Genomic DNA, 22,588 nt, shown 5'->3' on the forward strand with positions numbered 1-22,588 from the left:
ATCTGACCGTTGACTCTACGCGAACGCGAGGTCCTTGTCGCGAATGCGTAGCCTTGGTGCTCCATACCTTCGCGAGCGCAGGAAAAACGTCGCTAACGTGAAGAACAACTCAGCTGGCCTCTCAGATGACCTACTCGAACGCGAGACTTCCCTCGCGAATGCGATGAAGGAATTGTCTGCAACAACACACTAGAAAATCTGCCAATTGCCAAAGTCCAAAAATGATCCATTAAGCACCCGAAACTCACCCGAGGCCCCGGAGACCTCAACCAAACATACCAACCAATCCTAAAACACCATACGAACTTAGTCGAGCCCACAAATCACATCAAACAACGCTAAAATCATGAATCACCCTCCAATTCAAACTTAAAGAACTTGAAATTTTAAATTTTCACAACCGATGTCGAAACCTATCAAACCACGTCCGATTGACCCCAAATTTTGCAAACAAGTCATAATAAACATTACGAACATGCTCCAACTTTCGGAATCAGATTCCGACCACGATATCAAAAATTTCACTATCGGTCCAAATCTCAAAAAATTCGACTTCCGCCATTTTAAGCCTAAATAAGCTACAGACCTCCAAAATACAATCCGGACATGCCCCTAAGCCCAAAATCACCCAGCGGAGCTAACAAAATCGACAGAACTCTATTCCGAAATCGTCTTCATATAGTTCGGACAACGATCCAATTTCTAAGACTTAAGCATCTGTTTATGGACTAAGTGTCCCAAAACACTCCAAGAACCAAAACGAAACCTCCTGACAAGTCACATAAGTAGAAAAAGATATGAGGAAAGCAGTTAATAGGGGATCAAGGCTATAACTCTCAAAATGATCGGCCGGATCGTTAATGAAAAAAGTATCGGGATAACTTATACCTGATAGGCTTGTTTGGTATAAGGTATAAGGGATAAGTAATCCCGATATTAAATTTGAGATGGGTTAACCCATGTTTGATTGTGATAAAATCGTAGTATAACTACTCCCGGGATTAGTTATCCCAGAATTGTAGTGTTTTTTATCTCTATGTAAGAGTGGGATAAGTAATCTTAGGATAACTAATTCCGGAAAAATTAATCATGGGATAACTTATTTCCCAACCAAACGAACCCTTAGAGGGTGGAATAGTATTCCCATAATAAATTCTCTAGCATAAAGCGGTATAATTGACATTCTCATAATTAATACAACTTACAAAATAATCAATAAAAAATAATACCAGTATAACTAAAACAATATTTTAATCAATGACAACATTAAAACTTTTTAATGATTGATCGCAACAAAACAAACACAAATCTTGAAATGGAGAGATCTAAATACGTGACAATTGAATCAGAACCCATAAATCATGAAGATCATACTGCTAGTTAAAACTGAGATTGATACACCGAATTCGAAAAGCATCAAAAAGCACTGCTTTACAACACAAAAATTTGATCACATTTTGATTATTTCATTGTAAATTACATCATCTAATATTTACCTTACCAAATGAATTTCATAAACCGATCAGAACAGAATATTTCCAAGTTTATCTTCAAAATTCTGGCCGTTGTAACGCTTTAAGCTACTATTTACTTTTTACTGCCCTGAATAAAGAAAAAGCAGAACAAGAAACAAAAATTATTATAGTGCAACTTGCACAGAAATAAATCATTGTATAAAGCATGTCAAGTCTCAGCCATAAAATAATATAATAGTGGCTATCTATGACAAAAAAGTTTAATCAGATAAATATCAAAAACAAAAGAACTGCTGCATCTACTTTCAGGATAATAGAATTTTGAATTATATAATGAGAAAAGGCCCACCACTAGGAAAAAGGTTTAAACTACTGCAACATATATCAAAGATTCCCTAATTTCTCTAGGATGAAGACTACATGTACAGAACTTAGTTAAAAAAACATGTAGAAACTAGCCTGAAATGATTGCTCCTTAGAAAGCATCCAAAAAAAAAAAAAAAAGACATGCATCTAAACGAACAAAGACCGGCCATGCATAAAGCAGCTTCCTTCATTTAACCAAGAAGAAATATAAAAAGAACAGTTTAAAACTATATCTGGAGGGAAAAAAATCGTAACTTGTATACACTAATAAAAAGACAAAGAAAATTTTGCGCACAAAATATTCCGTGTTCATGCAGGACCTAGGAAAAGACTTCACTTGATATAGGCAACTTACCGTGATGTATCAATATATAGCTAATTTTATAACTCGAATTTGTAATTTATAGGTTACACGAAAATAACTTTACTGTTGCTCCAAAACTCCCTTTTATAACTTGTACACACTAATTAAACAACGAAACGCATATAGTATAGTCCATGCATAAAGCAGCGTCCATCATGGAACCAATAACAACAATAACAAACGCATATAGTATAGTCCCGTAGGTGGGGTCTGAATCCAAGAAAGATAACAAAAACAATACAGTAGAATAACATTATATCTAAAGGAGGAAAAAACCAAGAAGAGAAATTTAACTAATATACTAACAATGTGAAGAGTTTTATATATTTTAACTTGTTGTATAAGTAACTTGTCTTGTACTATCAGGTTCCTAATCCATCTTGTTTTAGTGTAGAATTTTTATTATATTGACGACATATAGAAGTTAAACAAGCATAATTTCTTCTCCTTAATAACTTTCTGCTGAAAACAAAGAAAAGATTAAATCTAAGTGTCTTCTTCTTTTTTCCATTTATCATTTTTTTAAAATATAATTTCATTTCTTCCCCCGATTTCAAGTAAAACCATGAACAAGTCACGAATGACAATGCATGAACACGTTTAAATAACCTGAAACAGATGAAAAGACTGAACTATAAAGAAATATTTAATCACAATTATAAACAATAGGCATCAGAAATTGTGATCCTACTTAATGTGTCTAGGGTTGAAATATACCTCCAAAGGACCAACCCTAGATGGTCATGCGATTCTGAAGAGTATATCAAACTGAAGCCTCTGTGTTTAATTGATAAACTGAAGGCTTATGAAATGATGAAGTCCAAAATCTTCTTCAACCGGCAAAATCATGCAAAAACTGCCCACCAACAATATTTCTTCCAAACTGTCCGTTTTGTTCTTCAAATCCACCAACCATAAACCTGTCACTATTTGCATCAATACCAAAACGTCGAGCTGCATTAATCGGAAAGGGATCCGATAAACCAATCCCAGTATTCTGATGAAGGCCCAAGGTTAAGGACACGCCACCGGTTCCAGTTGATAAATTGCCATAAGATAAACTTATTGAATCCGCGTTTCCCATTGGAAAATCATTTCGGGTTCGTTTTGATGGAGTGTCTTGTAATCTTGGTACAGAAGTAGATGGAGTTTCACATGCTGCATGTGAATTACTCGTAGGAAAATGTTCAATGGAGTTGTTGTTGCTGTTTTGTCCCTCCCTTTGAGAAGATTTATTATGAGCTTCCTTGGTTTCAAGCATGTGTATCTCCTCCACCATAGGTTTCCAGAGTCTTACTCTTGCATTGATGAACCAATTAGAAACCTGATTCATGACAACTTGTATTGGGTATAGCGTAGCAATTAACGACCTGATAAAAACGGTAACTAACATGCTATAATCAATAAGTTAGACTGCACTGATGGTGTAAATATTTTTTAGGTGTATACAAGAATTCAAAGTGAATATGTTAGAACTGTTGAATGGCAGAAATCCCATATCGGTGAAATACCAATTTTGGTTGGTACTTCACCCTATAAAAGGAGGCCTAATATTTAGGATTTAAACACACATCTCATTTGCCTTTTTATTTTCTTAAGACATTTGTCTTCTCTCTTTAGTATTATTTCACTTGTATTTTTGGAGTGGAATAAAATATTGGTTGTGTCCGAGGAGTAGGCAAAATTGGCTGAACCTCGTAAATTCTGGTGTTTCTTTTATTATTGCTTTATTGTCTTATTTATTATTTGGTGGCTGTCATAATTTTTGGTATAGTAGTTGTGACTTATTCACACTATATACATTTGGCTTCCGCAACAATTGGTATCAGAGCCAATGTATTGTCTAAGTATGCTTTGTGGTTGCAGCTTAGTCTGATCTTCCACACCAGAAAGGAAATAATCTTGATTTTTGTCGTCAGCTATTAAATAATATTTGTGTCAAAGATGGGAGACAATAAACAAGAAGAATTTACATCAAGTGTCAACAATACGTCATCATTGACATCTTCGCTTATGACAAGAATTGTGTCACATGCGAAATTTGCGGTAGAAATTTTTGACGGATCAGGACATTTTGGGATGTGGCAAGGCGAGGTTCTAGATGTCCTTTTTCAACACGGGCTAGATCTTGCCATTGAAGAAAAAAGACCAGATGTTATTGGAGAATAAGATTTGAGAATTATCAACCGTGTTGCTTGCGGTACCATTCGATCTTACCTTGCTAGAGAGCAGAAATATCCATACACAAAGGAAACTTCTACAAGTAAATTATGGAAAACACTGGAGGATAAATTTTTGAAGAAAAATAGTCAAAATAAATTGTACATGAAGAGACTGTTTCGCTTCACCTATGTTCCTGGTACCACAATGAACGAACATATCACCAGTTTCAATAAGTTGGTCACAGATTTGCAAAATATGGATGCAACTTTTGATGATGGTGACTTGGCCTTGATGTTATTGGGGTCACTTCTTGATGAGTACGAGCACCTTGAAACTACTCTACTCCATGGGAGTGACGAAATTTCTCTCAGAGAAGTTTGTTCGGCTTTGTATAGCTATGAACAAAGAAAGGGAGAAAAACAAAAGGGCGGAGAAGGAGATACTCTACTCCATGGGAGTGACGAAATTTCTCTCAGAGAAGTTTGTTCGGCTTTGTATAGCTATGAACAAAGAAAGGGAGAAAAACAAAAGGGCGGAGAAGGAGAAGCACTGGTTGTGAGGGGTCGTCCTCAAAATCAAATGAGGACAAAGAAGGGAAGATCCAAGTCAAGATCTAAACCCAGCAAAGATGAATGTGCCTTTTGTCTAGAAAAGGGGCACTGGAAGAAAGACTGTCCGAAGTTGAATAAGGTCAAACATAACAATGGAAAGGCTATTATGGATTCAAATGTAGCTGATTGTGATGATTCAGATTTCTCATTAGTTACAACAGAGTCATCAACATCATCAGACATATGGTTGATGGACTCGGCTTGTAGCTATCATATATGTCCCAACAGGGACTGGTTCGTGGAATTTCAAGAAGGAGAATATGGAGTCATCCACACAGCGGATAACAGCCCTCTTACCTCATATGACATTGGTTCAATATGATCAAGAAACCATGATGGAATGATCAGAACATTAACAGATGTTCGATATGTACCGGATTTGAAGAAGAATCTCATCTCTGTGGGAGCCCTAGAATCAAAAGGGTTCAAAATCATTGCAGAAAATGGAGTGATGAGTATGCTCTGGTGCACTAGTGGTAATGAAGGCCAATCGGAAGAACAATAACATATACCATTACCGCGGTAGTATAATTATTGGGACAACGATAGTAACATCCAGTGACGAAAAAGAGGCAGAAGCAACCAGGCTATGGCACATGCGCTTGGGACATGCTGGAGGAAAATCCTTGAAAACTTTATCAGATCAAGGATTGTTAAAAGGAGTAAAGACTTGCAACTTGGAGTTTTGCGAGCATTGTCAAAGGGAAACAGACAAGGGTTAAATTTGGTACAGCGATCCATAATACGAAAGGCATTTTGGATTATGTACACTCTGATGTTTGGGGTCCTTCCAAAACACCTTCATTGGGTGGGAAGCATTATTTTGTAATCTTTGTAGATGATTTTTCCCGAAGAGTGTGGATGTATACAATGAAAAGCAAAGATGAAGTGTTGGGAATTTTTCTCAAATAGAAGACGATGGTGGAGAATCAAACAGGCAGGAGGATCAAGTGTATTCGCACAGACAATGGAGGTGAATACAAAAATGACCATTTCAATAAGGTCTGTGAAAATGATGGCATCGTCTGACACTTCACTGTTAGACATACACCACAACAGAATGGAGTGGCAGAACGTATGAACCGGACCTTGCTGGAGAAGGTACGGTGTATGTTGTCCAATGCTGGCTTGGGCAAAGAATTTTGGGCTGAGGCAATTACATATGCATGCCACCTCATTAATCGTCTACCATCTGCTGCTATTGATGGCAAGACACCATTTGAAAAATGGTATGGAAAGCATGCTGTAGATTATAACTCTTTGCACATGTTTGGCTCAACTGCATATTATCATGTGACATAGTCAAAATTGGATCCAAGGGCAAAGAAGGCTATTTTTATGGGAATTACTTCTGGAGTCAAAGGATATCGCTTATGGTGTCTTATGACAAAGAAAGTAATATTCAGTAGGGATGTTACCTTTGATGAATCAGCTATGGTAAATAAGGTAATAGAAGATACCAAACAAAATGAAGATGCTTCTAAGCAGGTGGAGTTTGAGGGAAAATTTATTTTTCCTACACAAGAAGCAGAGGAGGAAACAAATGAAGATTATCCTCTGGAAGGAGAGCCAGTAGAGGAGATTCCAACTCAGGAACCTCAACAACAACTTGAATCAATAGCAACTAGCGAAAAGGACAATAATGAAACTTGTTCGTCTCATGGAGACGGTTGCTTGTGTAACCTCAATTGTAGCTGATGATGTTCCTACCACTTATAAAGATGCAGTCCAAAGTTCAGTAGAAGATAAGTGGAGGATTGCCATGAATGATGACATACAGTCCCTTTATCAGAATCATACATGGAGATTGGCCAATCTCCCGAAGGGAAAGAAAGCAATTGGGTGCAAATGGGTACTTGCAAAGAAGGAAGGATTTCCTAACCAAGTAGATGTTCGCTACAAAGCAAGATTGATGGCCAAAGGATATGATCAAAAGCAGGGAATTGATTACAATGAAGTGTTTTCTCCAGTTGTAAAACATTCCTCCATTAGAATTATGTTGGCTTTGGTAGCACAGTTGGATTTGGAACTAGTTCAGATAGATGTAAAGACTGCGTTTTTACATAGAATCTTGGAGGAGGAAATCTACATGACTCAGCCAGAAGGATTCAAAGTTGTTGGAACATCTGGTATGGTGTGCAAACTTGAAAAATCGTTGTACGGATTGAAACAATCTTCTAGACAATGGTACAAGCGGTTTGACGAGTTTATGTTACGGCAAGGGTACAAGAGAAGCAAATACGATCATTGTGTATATTTACGCAAGCTTAAAGATGGTTCCTTTTATATCTTCTCCAATATGTTGATGATATGTTGATAGCTTCCAAGAATTTGGAAGAAATTGATAAGTTGAAAATTCAACTAAAGAAGGAGTTCGAGATGAAGGATTTGGGTGAGGCAAAGAAAATTCTTGGCATGGAGATAATAAGAGATAGACGTTCAAAGAAACTTTATTTATCTCAGAAAGAATATTTGAAAAGAGTACTACAACGTTTTGGCATAGATGAAAAGACTAAGTCAGTTAGTACTCCACTTGCTCCCCATTTTAAGCTAAGTAATACTATGTCGCCAAAGGATGAAGCTGAACGAGAGTATATGTCAAAGGTACCATACGCAAATGTTGTTAGTAGCTTGATGTATGCAATGGTCTGTACGAGACCTGACATTTCACAAGTTGTTGGAGTTATTAGCAAATATATGCATAATCCAGGAAAGGAACATTGGCAAGCTGTGAAGTGGATTCTACGGTATATTCATAATAGTGTAGATGTTGGGTTAGTTTTTGAGCAGGAAGGCAATCAGTCTGTAGTTGGATATTGTGACTCAGATTTTGCGGGTGATCTGGACAAACGAAGATCAACTACTGGTTATGTGTTTACTTTTGCAAAAGCACCAGTTAGTTGGAAGTCTACTTTGCAGTCAACAGTTGCAGAGTACATGGCTATTACAGAGGTTGTGAAGGAGGCAATTTGGCTTCAAGAGTTGCTAAAGGAGCTTGGTGTTGAACAAAAAAATATCACAATTTTTTGTGATAGTCAAAGTGCTATTCAATTAGCGAAGAACCAAGTTTATCATGCAAGGACGAAGCACATTGATGATCGGTATCATTTCGTACGAGAAATCATAAAAGAAGGTGGAGTCACGGTGAAGAAAATTCATACTACAGAGAATCCTGCTGATATGCTGACAAAAGTGGTAATTGCGGTCAAGTTTCAACATTGTTTGGATTTGATCAACATTGTTGAACACTGAAGATTGAAGACGAAGACACAACTAAAATTTTGTTATTGAGAGAAAATTGAAGATGTGAAATTTTGCCAAGGTGGAGATTTGTTGAATGGCAGAAATCCCACATCGGTGAAGTACCAATTTTGGTTGGTACTTCACCCTATAAAAGGAGGCCTAATGTTTAGAATTTAAACACACCTCTCATTTGCCTTTTTATTTTCTTAAGGCATTTGTATCTTCCATCTTTAGTATTATTTCACTTGTATTTTTGGAGTGGAATAAAATATTGGTTGTGTCCGAGGAGTAGGCAAAATTGGCTGAACCTTGTAAATTCTGGTGTTTCTTTTATTATTGTTTTATTGTCTTATATATTATTTGGTGGCTGTTATAATTTTTGATATAGTAGTTGTGACTTATTCACACTATATACATTTGGCTTTCGCAACAGGAACCAACACTAAATATATGAAATATGTCCATATATTTTAGCTTCTGCTCTCCCATTATGTTATAATTCACTCACAATCCTAGCTACGCCTTTTGCAAATCTTTATTATATTCCCTTTCCTATATTAATTCCTTCACGATCACAGAAACACTCGAGATATACAAACCTGATTCCTTGAGAGGCCAGTCTGTTTGGCTAACATTACTTTGTCAGTGTCCGTGGGGTAACTGCAGCAATAACAATCTCAATATAATGAGTCGAAAGTTATGAGAGACAGATATCGATATGATTGCATCCGTTAAGATGTATGAATAATCTACAGAGAATTTCTAAAACAAGTGTTTAACTTCTCTACATTAACAAGGAAAAAAAAAGGAAAGACTTTTTCACCATCAAATCATCTAAAAGATGTACTTATTAGTGTGAAAATTCGTTGCACTGTTAGTGTATTTATATATAAAGTTATATATATCCTCTGAATTGAAGATAGTAGCTATCAATGCATATTCATATAACTTACGGATGAAGAAAATGGTCAAACAACCAAGCCCTAAGAACGGTCACTGCACGCTCAGGAAGCCCTCTTTGTGGTCGCCAAACAGGTTGAGTCCTATCAGCAAATCCAGCATTATTGCGGATTTGATCTGGTTTTTGGCCATAGAGTCCTTTGCCAGCTCTAGGGATAGGGTCTCTTTCACAATTTCTTTGACCATGACGAGATTCGTTTGTAAATTGCAGTTGGTCAGTGATGGCATTTTTAAGACAGTTGAAGTGTTTAGACATCGTTTTTAAAGCTAAATTTGCAAAGGGCGCTGCATTCCCAAGTCCAGCAACAGCTTCAAAAGATGTCACAACCATCTGTAGTTGCTGATGATACTGCTTATACCTTTGGTACACCTGTCAATAGCATCGAAAGAGAATTATTGAGAAACATCACAAATATTTTGTTTCATTTACAATTAATTAATAAGCTTCCCATATCCAAAAGAGTTTTAACTTTTATACACCTAACCTACACGATGTAAGTATAGAGATAATTACTACAGGCGGCAAAAATTATTAGCAATAACTTACTATAAGGCAATTTACCTATTACAATAAGTTAAAATATACTACGTACAACAACAATTATGCCTCACTGCCAAACAAATTGGAGAGATTAAAGTAGACAAAGCGGTCATCTATCATAAGTGAAATTAGTAATCTAAAAAGTAAGACAAATTAACTTATATAAGGTTAAATAATACCAATAGTATAAAGTTTTCATTAGATTACTAATGGATATAAGTTAAATCTTTATTGTATTTTCTCCGATGTTACATGCATTCTCAAATTAATAACAAACTTAGCCACTGAGCAAATCATTCATACTCTTGCTTAATTTACTAGTATTTCCTTTTTCTTATACAGAAGATATCAAATATTTGCATCCAATTTTATGTAAAGTTGAATATTCTCTCAGACGGAACTTATTCAAAAGCATGATACAAGTTATGTCATAAAGAGAACACTCATTTCAATTAACATTAATTTAGTTATAAGATTATTTAGATACCTCTATCACTTACAATTAAATAAGGCCATGACATGCACAGGGGTGTATCAAGCCGAAGTGGGTGGGCACGTGAACCTATACTCCTCTCCCTATACTATGTATAATAATGTTTGTACTTCTTAAAATTTATGTGCACCCAAAATCAAAGAGTCCTATGATGCGATGATTATTGAGTGCACCTTTACAAATAGAGGATTCTAATCTCATGTCTATCTTGTTTTTTTCTTGTTTTTTTTTTTTTTTTAGAATTGAGCTCAGAACTTTGAATCTCACGTTTGTGGGCTAGTGTCCCCTTTTGTTTTTAGTTAAGTAGTTAGTTTTTTTTTTCCAATTTGATCTATTCATTCAAAATCCTTAAATCTAAAAAAAAATAAAAAAATCCTATTCACCTCTTGTCATCTCAAAATTTTACATAATTAAATCAATATCTATATAAAAACTAATAGTAGGGGAGGATGTAACATATCGCCAACGGTTCAATGATTCCCAACAATTTTAAAAGGAAGTATCATATATATGTTAAAAATTACTAAAATTGCGACGGACAAATTTAATTTTACCCGAAGTTCATGATAAATACATGTCATCCATAGGGAAGAAAGATTAATTAATCGGAGTAGATGAGTAAAAGAAAGAGGAGAGAAATGGGCACTTGAGAAACCATCGCCCCTTCTTTAATAAATTTAAGGTACCATTACTTCTCTTTAAAAAATGGGAGCCGTAGTGTAACTGGTAAAGTTACTGTCATGTGATTAAGAGGTCACAGGGTCAAGTCGTGGAAACAACCTCTTGCAAAAACGCTGGATAAGACTACGTAATATAGACCTTTGTAGTCCAGCTATTTTCCGGACCCCACGCATAGCAGGAGCTTAGTGCATCGGGTTGCCCTTAATTACTTCTCTTTTAAGAGAAATTCCTCCTGGAATAAACCCTTTTAGATGGATTCCTTTTAATTGATCTTGATATCTACACAATATATTCCCTCAAACACCTTTTCCGAAAAGATAACTTAGTGATCTATAAGAACCTGTACGCCTATATGACAGGCATCTACCTAGGTTGCTTATAATACAAATAGACAAAGCCATAAATAACATTAAAATATTATCAAATAATATCATTGCTAAGCATCTAAATAATACCCCAAATCTAATAGTGCATGCGTGTACGGACAATGAACGATAATTCATCATTTTAAAGAACCTCTCTCCATTTAATTGCAAATATATGCTACCGAAAGACAAGTATGAAGTTCTCATGGACAACAGCTGAACAGAATCACAAGATATAAAAGTGGAAGAATTTTAGTAGGCGGACAATGTTGGTTATATTTGAAAACAAACAAAAAATTATGTGAAGTGGAATTTGAGAAAGAGCATTTAGTAGTTGAAAGTTGTGTGGGAAAATGAATATCACTTGAAAATAATTATAAAGTTCTATAAGTAAAAAAAAAAGAATATTATTTCACTAGAAATGCTCCTCGTTAATCAATATTTCACCAACAAGTTTATAAATACTTCACCAATGTTCAGCATATCTGTATGGCTAAATGTTAACTTTCTAAAAAAGACTCGAGTATTTATTTGCAAGTGGTAAAGTCATGGCCAAACAAAGAAAACGTTCTACATTGCAAAAACAAGCTAGTAAGTCTCACCCCTACTACATCACAAATAAGCAAGAAAATGTGGACATTTAACTCCTAATTCAAATTAATAAAATCATGTCATAATTATGAGTGCCAAAAAAAGCCTCACGATTAAGTATAATAAAGGTACCTCATCAAGCATCAAAATTAACCTGGATTTCTTCTTCCCATGCTCATCTCCATTACTACAATCTTGTCGATCAACAACAATATTCTCATGTGGAAAATCCATTAAATTGGAATCATCAGCTGCTAATTTTTCTCTACCCACATCACATAATTCTTCCAACAACAATTGTGCAGGCTTCAAAAACCTTGATCTCTTTAGAATTAAAGAGTACCCCGTAAAAGGTCCAAGTGGAACACAACTACTCTTTGACAACAAGTCATGATTTGTAGTACTGTTGTGATGAAGAGATGACAAAGACAAAGATAAACCTTGACCATTTGTATTATTATTACTACTATTATGCACCATAATTTCACTACTAGTACGGAGAGATTGATCAAGAAATCTTAGGTTTTGAGGTGTATAAAGAAATGGGGTGCCATTAATTTCTTGAAAAGTTGGCAAATCTGATGGTATAATTGATGGATCGTAATAAGGAGCATAATTTTGGAGTTGGAGATTATCATCAACTAAAACTCGAAGTTTATCTCTTCTACTTTGTTGTGGGACATGATATGGTTCAAATCCTTCAGCCATCACTACAACAAGAAAGATAATAGGAGTCTATATTTTTCTTTTCTTTTTTACTGCTTTTTTCTGTAAAGACTGAGGAAAGAAGGAGATGAAAGGATGGAGAAGAATAGATGAAAAGAATAGAAAAGAAAGAAGTGAAAATCAGGAACAGTGAATGAAGAGATGGTGTGGGTGTGATTGGATGAAGTGAAAGGCTATTGTTATTATTAATAGTAGTACTAGTAGTAGTAGTAGTATTGTGGATTATGACAGTATACTGATATCTTTCAGTCTGAGTTGAGGCTGCAAAATATTGGCAGAGAGAGAAAGAAAAGACAATCACCTTAGTCGAGAGAATTCATTGTTACACTCAATCATATATAGATGGGTATAGTGGTTGTGAAATGCATTGTTTACAGTCTAGGCACAACTTCACAATTAGTTTCGGCACTCACCATTGGATATATTATACTTTTGAAATAAAAGTAAATATTTATTGGAATTTTAATAATACATATGTTTTGTGGGCGTTTGGACATAAGAATAGTAAAATTCCAACAAAAAAAAAGTGAAAGAAAATTTCAAGTGAAAATGGTATTTGAAAATTAGAGTTGTGTTTAGACATGCATATAATTTTGGGTTGTTTTTGAAGTTTTGTGAGTGATCTAAGTGAAAATTTTGTAAAACAGTTTTTTGGAGTTTTTCAAAATTTCGAAAATTTTTAAAATATATCTTCAAGTGAAAATTAAAAATTTAATAACTAAACGCTAATTTCGAAAATAAATTTTTTTTGGAAGTAACAAGAATGTTTATCCACCTTTGTTCGAGCACAGAGAGAGGAGCAGTGCCAAACAGGAGTGAATGCACATGGATGGAAGCGTCGTAGGTTCGAGGCTTGACCTATACATTCTAGTTTTTTAATATTTGTGAGCGAGCATTTTTATTAAAAATTTGGGGCAAAGGAGAATTGCACCAATACTTCTATTTGCAATAATATTCATCTAAAGCATTGGGCCACAACTTTTAACTTGTGGGAAATTGATATTATTAAAGTATTAGATATACTTATTTATTAAATATTATTTACGTAATTATGATACTACTTACAAAAATTTTTGCGTAGGCCTCTGATGGTAAATGAATAAACAAGGCTCTTTCTTAAATCTCTATGTTATTCTTTAGTTATAAAAAGTGTACTTACTTTCGTAAGACTGACCAATGAAAGGGGTTTGAGGGGCTTTCTTTCCTTAGCACAGTGATCACGCCCAACTCTAGTCCTAAAAAGGATAAGCGGTCGATGTAAATATAATTCGGTTTATAAGTCCGGAGTCGAATTTCATAGAGAATTAAGGCTTAGCTACAGTTGTTCACTATCATCAAGAATACAAGCTTGATCAATTCCTAACTTATAGCTATTAAAATTCTTGTGTTTAACTAACTAACTAACTAATTAATTAAAATAATAAATTAACACTAAAGATACTACATGTTGGAGAAAAGATTAATGAGGTCTAGAGTTATGATTTTCCCAATTGTTGGAATCCTTTCCGCTATGTCTTCTATAATTTCGCCTAAGTATTCTCTACCAATCATGAGCGCTCTGCGTGTTGTAATTCTCTCCCGAGTAATTACAACAATTTACTAGACATACTCTCCCGAGTTACGCTAGTTGGCTTTAATTACAGCTCACTTAGATCGCACCCAAGGTTTCGTTATCCCTAATCTCACCTTTAAACCCTCCGTATTGATCCCTCATATACGTTAGGAGTGATGATGTTCAACAACTGCCTGAATATACACTCTCTCCCGAGTAATGCACACTAAATATGAACAGTTAATTGAGGGTCCTTCAATCAACCACAAGAATAATATAGTTGAACAAATAGAGAAAATACTACGGCTCAATCATATAAAAACATAACAAGAATTTATCCTACAAAAGGTTCCATCAAAACCCTAGATAACAAATTAGCTATTCATAATAGTATGTAAAACTACAATACTAAAAGTCATAACTAACAATGAAAAATAGGAAAAGGAAGGAAAAACTCATAGAAGAATTCCCCGCCTTACTCTTATTGTGTCTCTGCCTCCTTAGGTCCAATCTATGTTAAAAATTGGTCTCCTCCCTTCAAAATACCGTTTTTCCATGTATATATACCAAGTAGGGTCGGGCCCAAACAATTATATTTTCCCCTATACGAAAAAGGACAAGTTTCCAGGACTGGACGTCCGCGGGCGCGGTACTTTCCCAGTGTACTGCCTCAGTCCGCGTCAGGTCTGCGGTTACGGTTTCTACCGCGTTTCTCACCCTGTTCTATTTGGAATTTGGAAAAACATAAAACATGAAAGTTGTATCCCTTTGAGTTAACTTTCCAACTATATATTATGGAGCCCAAAATGGAGTCCTGAGATAAAAGTAATGTGCATTTTACTAGACAGTGCGCAATATGCCTACTCGATTCTTCGTTTTGTTGCTCTATCATTCGTTGATCCCCGAATACGATCCTGGCTTAATTTCTTAGGCTTTTACTCAGACTTCAAAGCTACAGAATACTTGAATTCATTTTATAATATCTACATAGCTAAGAATCACTCCTACAAGGCATAAAACACACAATTAGTACAAGACACTAACAATTAAAGCTCAAACTCAATTAAAGTACAGTAAATTTGAATGTAATAAGCGACTAAAATGCGTAGTTATAGCCTATCATCACATAGGCATATGCTAGATCCTTGCAATTCCACCACGACTTGTGGAGTCATATTTTTTTTATTTTAACGGAGAGAAGAAACTGGCTGCCATGGATTATAGTATTAATTTGGCAAACCTAATAATTGAGATATCTAAGGAAAAGACTAGAGATTAAGAGGTGTTTGATAGAGTGCATTAGAGAAAATAATGTATGTATTATTTTTGTAGTAGGAATATCTTGTTTAGTGTACATTTTTTTAATTTATGTATAACTAATACAAGCATTAATTTTATATTTTATTTGGTATTATCCTATGTATAGTTAATGCATAGCAAATTATGGTATTAGTAATACCAAGGCTATTAGGGGTCGTTTGGTAGGAGATATTAGGAAAAAAATGCAAGCATTAGCTCTGTGCATTACTAATACCTTGTTTGATACATTTTTTCAACTTGTGTATAACTAATACTTGTACTTGTCTTACATCATACTTGGTATTATTCTATGTATAAGTAATGCATAGAAAATCGTGACACTAGTAATGCCAACTTACCAAGGCTATTAATGCATGCATTAGTATGGTTAAAGACAAAATTGTTCTTAAAGTCCCTTAAAGCTATAGAGTATGGAAGGCTTTGTAAACAACTATTTTTCTTAAAAATTATGCAATGCATTATAACTTTTAATACACCACATAAGTAGATAAGAAATAATATCTTCATAATTAATGCTTGCATTACTAACCCATACATTACTAATCCATATATTACTAATACACCATATTCAACATTATTCTTATACACCATACCAAACGACCCCTAAGTGTACCAGTATTCACTTTTAGAGTTGCCGCTTAGAATATAATAATAAACTAGTATTACTACCCGCACGATGAGCGGATAATATTATGATCTTGATATATTCTATAAATTAAAAAGAATAAATTATATGAATAACTATTAGCATAAACTTAAATATTATAACTCCAAATATAGTCGGTGATACAGACAAAGAAAAATACAATATGATTCAAAAATAAATACTTCTTCCTTTCAATTTACATAAAGTATTTTTCTTATTAATCTATTCCAAAAGACTAACACATTTCTATATTTGAAAATAATTTAACTTTAATTTTTTTATTTTATGCATTTTACCCGTATGAGAAGCTCTTACACTCATACAACTATCACGGCCTCACAAAGCTTTTAGGACCACATGTTTCAAAAGTTTTCTTTTTCGTTCTTAAACTTCGTGCCAAGTCAAACAATAACAACCCAATGAGATCCAACAAGTGGGGTCTAGGGAGGGTAATGTGTACACAAACCTTATCCCTACTCCGGAGGAGTAGAGAGACTATTTCCGATAGACCCTCGGCACAAGAAGAAGGAAAGAGACAGTGTACCAGTAACAGCTAAATTTAAACTATCTTATTAAAATTGAAACTGAATAATACTAAATAGAGTAATAACTAATAAAAATACATTTAGTAATATCTTAATTTAAATTATAAAAATATATTATATTATTATCTCAACATAATAATTTCTCACATCAACATCAACTTCTACCAACCTAAAATTTCACAATGATAAATTAATATATACACACATGATGATGATTTATTTACAACCAATATACTTCCTCCGTTCACTTTTACTTGACACATTTTGACTTTTTACGCCCCTTAAGAAATAATAAATGAAGTGCATAATTTATCATGATAGACATATTAATTGATGCATATTTTATTGGATTTGAGAAAATAATTTAAAATGAGTAATAAATACTGTGGGTATAACAAAAAAAAATTGTCTTCTCTTGATATGCGTAAAGTGACAAGTAAAAATAAATCTTTTTTTAGTATAAATGCCAAATAAAAGTGAACAGAGAGAGTATTTTAACTTTTGGGAGTTACCAATTAAAACAATTGGATCGTAATTTGCCCAACAATTTTAATGTCACCTCAATTTTAACCATACAATTAAAACACTTTGTTTTTAACAATTTAAATGATACTTTTGGGATATAATTAAGATTAGTATATTATGATTAAATAAATATTAAACTACTTTAAATATGCCATGCACATATACTAAAAGAAAATGAATTCTTACAGGTAATTCTTAATTAAATGAATTTTACCTTATGATTTTTGTAATTCACTTTATTTTGTGTAAATAATAATCCGAAATAGTGAAATTATATTATTGTATATGTTTACCCTATCTAAATCTATTCATTCTAATTGACACATATATACCGACCCCATTGGTTGCTCAATCAATTGGCTCATACACTTTGAGAGAACATAAATATCAACAATGGGCTAAAAAGTCATAGTCCACACCTGAGTCATTGGAGAAGAATCCATCCTCCCTTCTTATCTAATTTAGCATGGCAATTTCTAGCACTAATAGAAAAATAAAATATAAAAAATATATATATTGCTTCTAAACGATTGGGATATAAAATAAATTATAAAATATTGGATAATTAATTTTACTGTAAGGCAACATAATTGACATTTTAATTTTACTGTAAGGCAACATAATTGACATTTAGTTCAGCCAATGTCTGAGTTGGTTCATAGTTTAAAACATTATCCCCACAAAAATGTATATCATCAATTCCTCTATTCTTGTGTAAAATTAAGATTGATTAACTCCCTTCCAACATTATTGGAGTTGCTTTAAAATTGATCGAATTGAACTGCATTTATTTGACAATTCTCTTTTAAAGAGTCATTTTAAAAGTAATTGACTCCAAACTACATACATCACACATCTTGATCCTTAAAACTAAAATGCTAATTGAGCAAGAGATATAAATTTATTTTTAAATTAATTCAAAATATCAATTTACTCACATTATCTTTATACCCCCCTCCCCTCCCCATATATTTTTCCCTCTACTATGAGATTTTATATAATTATTTCATTTATATGGAAGTTTGGCTTTAAGTTTCCATTTAAATTAACTATATACGAATTTATATTATATTTAAATATTTTGAATTTGTTTCTTGGAATTATGTCAATTGTCTATATTTTTTTAGTTTTATCTATTATATCGGTTTTAAATATGTGTATCTTATTCATATAATATGATTATCTCATTATTATTTTAGAAACGTTCTCTTCTCAAAGATCAAATAAATCTTATCATTCTATATATATATTTTAATGAGATTATTATTTAGTTACATATTATTTCTTCTTTTTTGATTCCTTGTTCATATTATTGCATTACCCATAACTTAGAATTGTTCATATCATTGCCCACAACTCCCATTAGTAGATGAATTTAGTTCTTTTTTTCTTGTAATAAAAATTATATTCACTATTTTTTATTCTACTGCTCAAATTAATATTTAAATTTATCAATAATATTTTTGAGTATCATTTATCGATTATCTTTATTTTATATTTTAGCTGAATGGAGTAGTGATACTCGTAGTATGTGTTGATAATACCTCCATATTTATTTTTATAATGAGTTAAGATAATGGTGTTGTTTTTTCTTTCAGCTCAATATTTTCTTGTGGTTAAAAACTTATTAGTTAAGATAGGGTAGTTGGTTATATCGTTATAAGACTATTATTATTTCTTTCCATTCAGATTCAAAATAATCTTATTTACTACCTTTCCATTTAAATTATATATTATTATAAATATTACCCTAAATTGTCTTTCAGTTCAAATTTTTTGTGGTCAAAACCTTATTAGTTAAGATAGGGTAATTAGTTATATTTATGATAATATTTAGCTTAGCCACAAATGCACATTATTCCTTTAATATATATATATATATATATATATATATATATATATGAGAGAGAGAGAGAGAGAGAGAGAGAGAGAGAGAGAGAGAGAGAGAGTAATTTGAACATTGAGTTTACTGATTGATGAAGAAAGTGCGCTATCACCAAAGCAAATTTTCTTTTATTAATCACAATTCAAGTTGATGCTTCAATTCATATTTTCACTCTTTTGTTATCACTACTAATATAATATAAATCTTAATTTCATATTTGTTATACTTAAATTTATTGAATTAACGTCTTAGGGCATAGGGAGAAGTGAATGTTATTGATCAACTAAGGTAGTTACGAAAGTTAAGTTTTGATCCAACAACTCGATAATTATGATTATGGGTTCAAACCTAGATTTTTTAGTTTTATTTCTAGTAACAAACACTTTTTTATTTTTCTGTTGTTTTTGTTGTGAAAATTTTCAAAACACTCTTTCTTATTATTTAGAATAATTCGTCTCACTCATTGAGCTTCTCGTTTCAATTGGAACATTTATGTGTTGATTAACTTTCCTAATTAATTAAACAATCAATTCAAATTCAACTTTCTTTCCATTTAAATTCAAAAGAATCTTATTTACTATCTTTGTATTTAAATTAAAAAAATATCCTATCTTTCAACTTAAATTAAATACTATAACAAATATTGTTCTAAATTGTCAAGTGGCTTTATATTAGCTTGCCACTTGGCTAAATGAGAAGACAAAACTTTTTTGCTTTAATATGTATATATATATAGATAGTATTTATTGTGTATTTAAATATAGGCAAAATTTAAACAGATTGACGGAAGTTTGAACTTCTACAAGAAGTATGATGATATTCATCAATTTGTTCCGTTCAAACTTTACGGTAGTATCCTAAAGTTTAGTTTTGACAGTTCAAACTTCAGTTTACTGTCTGTAACTGCAATTTTGTGATAAATCATGAAAAGCAATGCAACAACATTTTTTTTCCCCATGGTAATTCAAGTTTTTAGATTAATAAGTCATATTGTTCAAGATAAGTGAATGTATGAAATTTATAAAATATTTATAAAGTTTTGCTTTTCGCGTACAAGTCAGTACTTTGTACATAGCAAGTCCAATAGCCTATTTGGCCAAGTTTCTTTTTGGTCAAAAGTGTTTTTTTTTTGGGCCAAAAGCACTTTTGGCCAAAAATTGAGGTGTTTGGCCAAGCTTTTGGAAGGAAAAAAAATGCTTTTGAGGAGAAACAGAAGCAGTTTTGGAGAAGCAGAAAAAAATAGCTTCTCTCTAAAAGCATTTTTTTGAGAAGTACTTTTGAGAAAAATACACTTAGAAACAGTTTTTTAAAGCTTGGCCAAACACTAATTGCTGCTCAGAAATGCTTTTCAAACTAATTAGCCAAACACAAACTGCTTCTCACCAAAAGTACTTTTGAAAAATGCACTTTTGAAAAAAAACATTTCTCAAAATAAGTTGATTTTTGCAGCTTGGCCAAACGAGCTAAAGAAGATGACAACAAAGTGGCTAAAATTTAAATATAATTGTAAACTGTGGCTACATTTTGAAGAAGAAGAAAATACCACGAAGTGGCTACAATTTAAATATAGAGTAAACAATGACACCATTAAAAGCGGCTATATATATATATATGGTCACTTATTGTGAACCAGTAATGTATTACTTATTTCTGAACAGATGTAGTACTCCAATTTCTACAAAAAGTTCTGTCTTTAGGGAAGGCCTGATAAATTTGCTCACTCCTACACAATACACTTTCAATGTTTACGATTTAATTAGATCCATGATAAGCTGAATTTGACCGGCTTAGCATATTTACTCAATCAAATTACATTAAACTACTACTCCTTTTAAATACTAATATCAAGGTTGAATTAATTTTTCTAGCTTTGTTACCTTTAAAAGTAGTTGGAAAAAGAAAAAACTAAAAAGTATTATTATATATATAAATGAATACCGTAAGTTTTATGCATTGATAATATAAAAAATATCTAGACAATCATGTCACTTAGATAAATGAATATTTCAGTTGGTTTCCTTGGTGGGCATATCTTTCACTAACTGGTTTAGACAAATGACTTTTTCAGTAGAAAGGTACTCTCTCTCTCTCTCTCATAAAAGGACTCGTAAAATTAAATATATAGGTACATACAATTATATATTTGCTGGGACTGTAGGTCAGTTGAATTGTGAGTGTGGCAAACAGTGATTTATATGTAGCACGTAAAGAGAAAGTGTCCTTTCACAATTGAGTATATATGCCTGTCCTTTATAACTTGGGGCTGGGCCTAGTACAATTTTGAACACAAGGTAAAAGTAGGAAATTTTGGAGCGATTTAACTCCGTACCCTATTTTTATGCCACCTTTTAACCTATATTTTATTTTTAAAAACTATTGATTTCGTAACCAACTGACAAAAAATCCGTAATAATATGACTATTATACCCCTTCCAAAACATATAAAAGTTGCATCAAGTATACCCAGATTCAAATTCCAGATCTCCTCCGTATCTCCTCCATCAGTCCGTCTCTCCTGAAATCGTCTCTCGCAACCAGATTCAAATTCCAAATTAAAATTCAAATTCCAAATTCAAATACATTGTAAGTATTCGAATTCATCTCGAGAATTTCAAATAGTTTTTGAATTATATGTTTTCTGATTGATTGATTGAAGTTGTTTGACGAACTTCACTGATATGCTGAATTTGCATTCTAAATCTGTTTGACGATGAATTCTAACATTCTAATCCGACAAATATGCTGAAACAAGCTGAAGTTATTTAGTTCATATCTAAAAAATTCAACAAAACGAGCTGGCAAATAACACAACGAAGAAAAAATTATATTAAAACATTATATGAGTGTTTTAATATTTAAAACACCTATGCACAAAAAAACTTCGGCATAGGTGCTGAAGTTTTTTTGTTAATATTTAAAAGCTGAAGTTTTCTTATTACACTAGGTAAAAAAAAAATAAAACATCAATTAAAATTTTATATTGCACAAAAAACTTCGGCATAGGTGCTGAAGTTTTTTAGTTAATATTTAAAAACTTCAGCAGGACGAGCTGAAGTTTTTCTCCTACACTGGGTAAAAAATAAAACATAAATTAAAATTTCTTATTGCACAAAAAACTTCGGCACAGGTGCTGAAGTTTTTTAGTTAATATGTAAAAATTTCGGCTAATAGAGTTGAAGTTTTTCTCCTGCACTATGTATTTTATTATCATTTTTTGAAAAACCTTCATACCAAAAAAGTAAAACTTCAATTAAAATTTCATAATGCACAAAAAACTTCGGCATAAATGCTGAAATTTTTTAGTTAATATTTAAAAACTTCAGCAAGAGGAGCTGAAGATTTCCTCCTACATTGGGTAAAAAATAAAAACATAAATTAAAATTTCATATTGCACAAAAATTTCGGCATAGATGCTTAAGTTTTTTAGTTAATATTTAAAAACTTCAGCAGGAGGAGCTGAAGTTTTTCTCCTGCACTATGTATTTTATTATCATTTTTTGGAAAAACTTCATACCAAAAAATGCTTATGTTTTTAG

General features: G+C 32.8%; 1 protein-coding gene across 1 annotated transcript; it reads right to left on the reverse strand.

The window, feature by feature from the left end:
• Positions 1–1,348: 1,348 nt before the first annotated feature.
• On the reverse strand, positions 1,349–12,912 carry LOC107787120 (BEL1-like homeodomain protein 9). Its single transcript, XM_075222755.1, has 5 exons — positions 11,986–12,912; positions 9,176–9,552; positions 8,822–8,882; positions 2,923–3,529; positions 1,349–1,602 (listed from the first exon to the last, which is right to left on the reverse strand). Exons 1-4 carry the CDS (start codon positions 12,559–12,561, stop codon positions 3,038–3,040), a joined length of 1,506 nt encoding a protein of 501 aa, XP_075078856.1. The 5' UTR covers positions 12,562–12,912; the 3' UTR covers positions 1,349–1,602; positions 2,923–3,037.
• Between the last annotated feature and the right edge of the window lie 9,676 nt (positions 12,913–22,588).

Source organism: Nicotiana tabacum, chromosome 10 (assembly GCF_000715075.1).
Source record: "Nicotiana tabacum cultivar K326 chromosome 10, ASM71507v2, whole genome shotgun sequence".
Lineage (NCBI taxonomy): Eukaryota > Viridiplantae > Streptophyta > Magnoliopsida > Solanales > Solanaceae > Nicotiana > Nicotiana tabacum.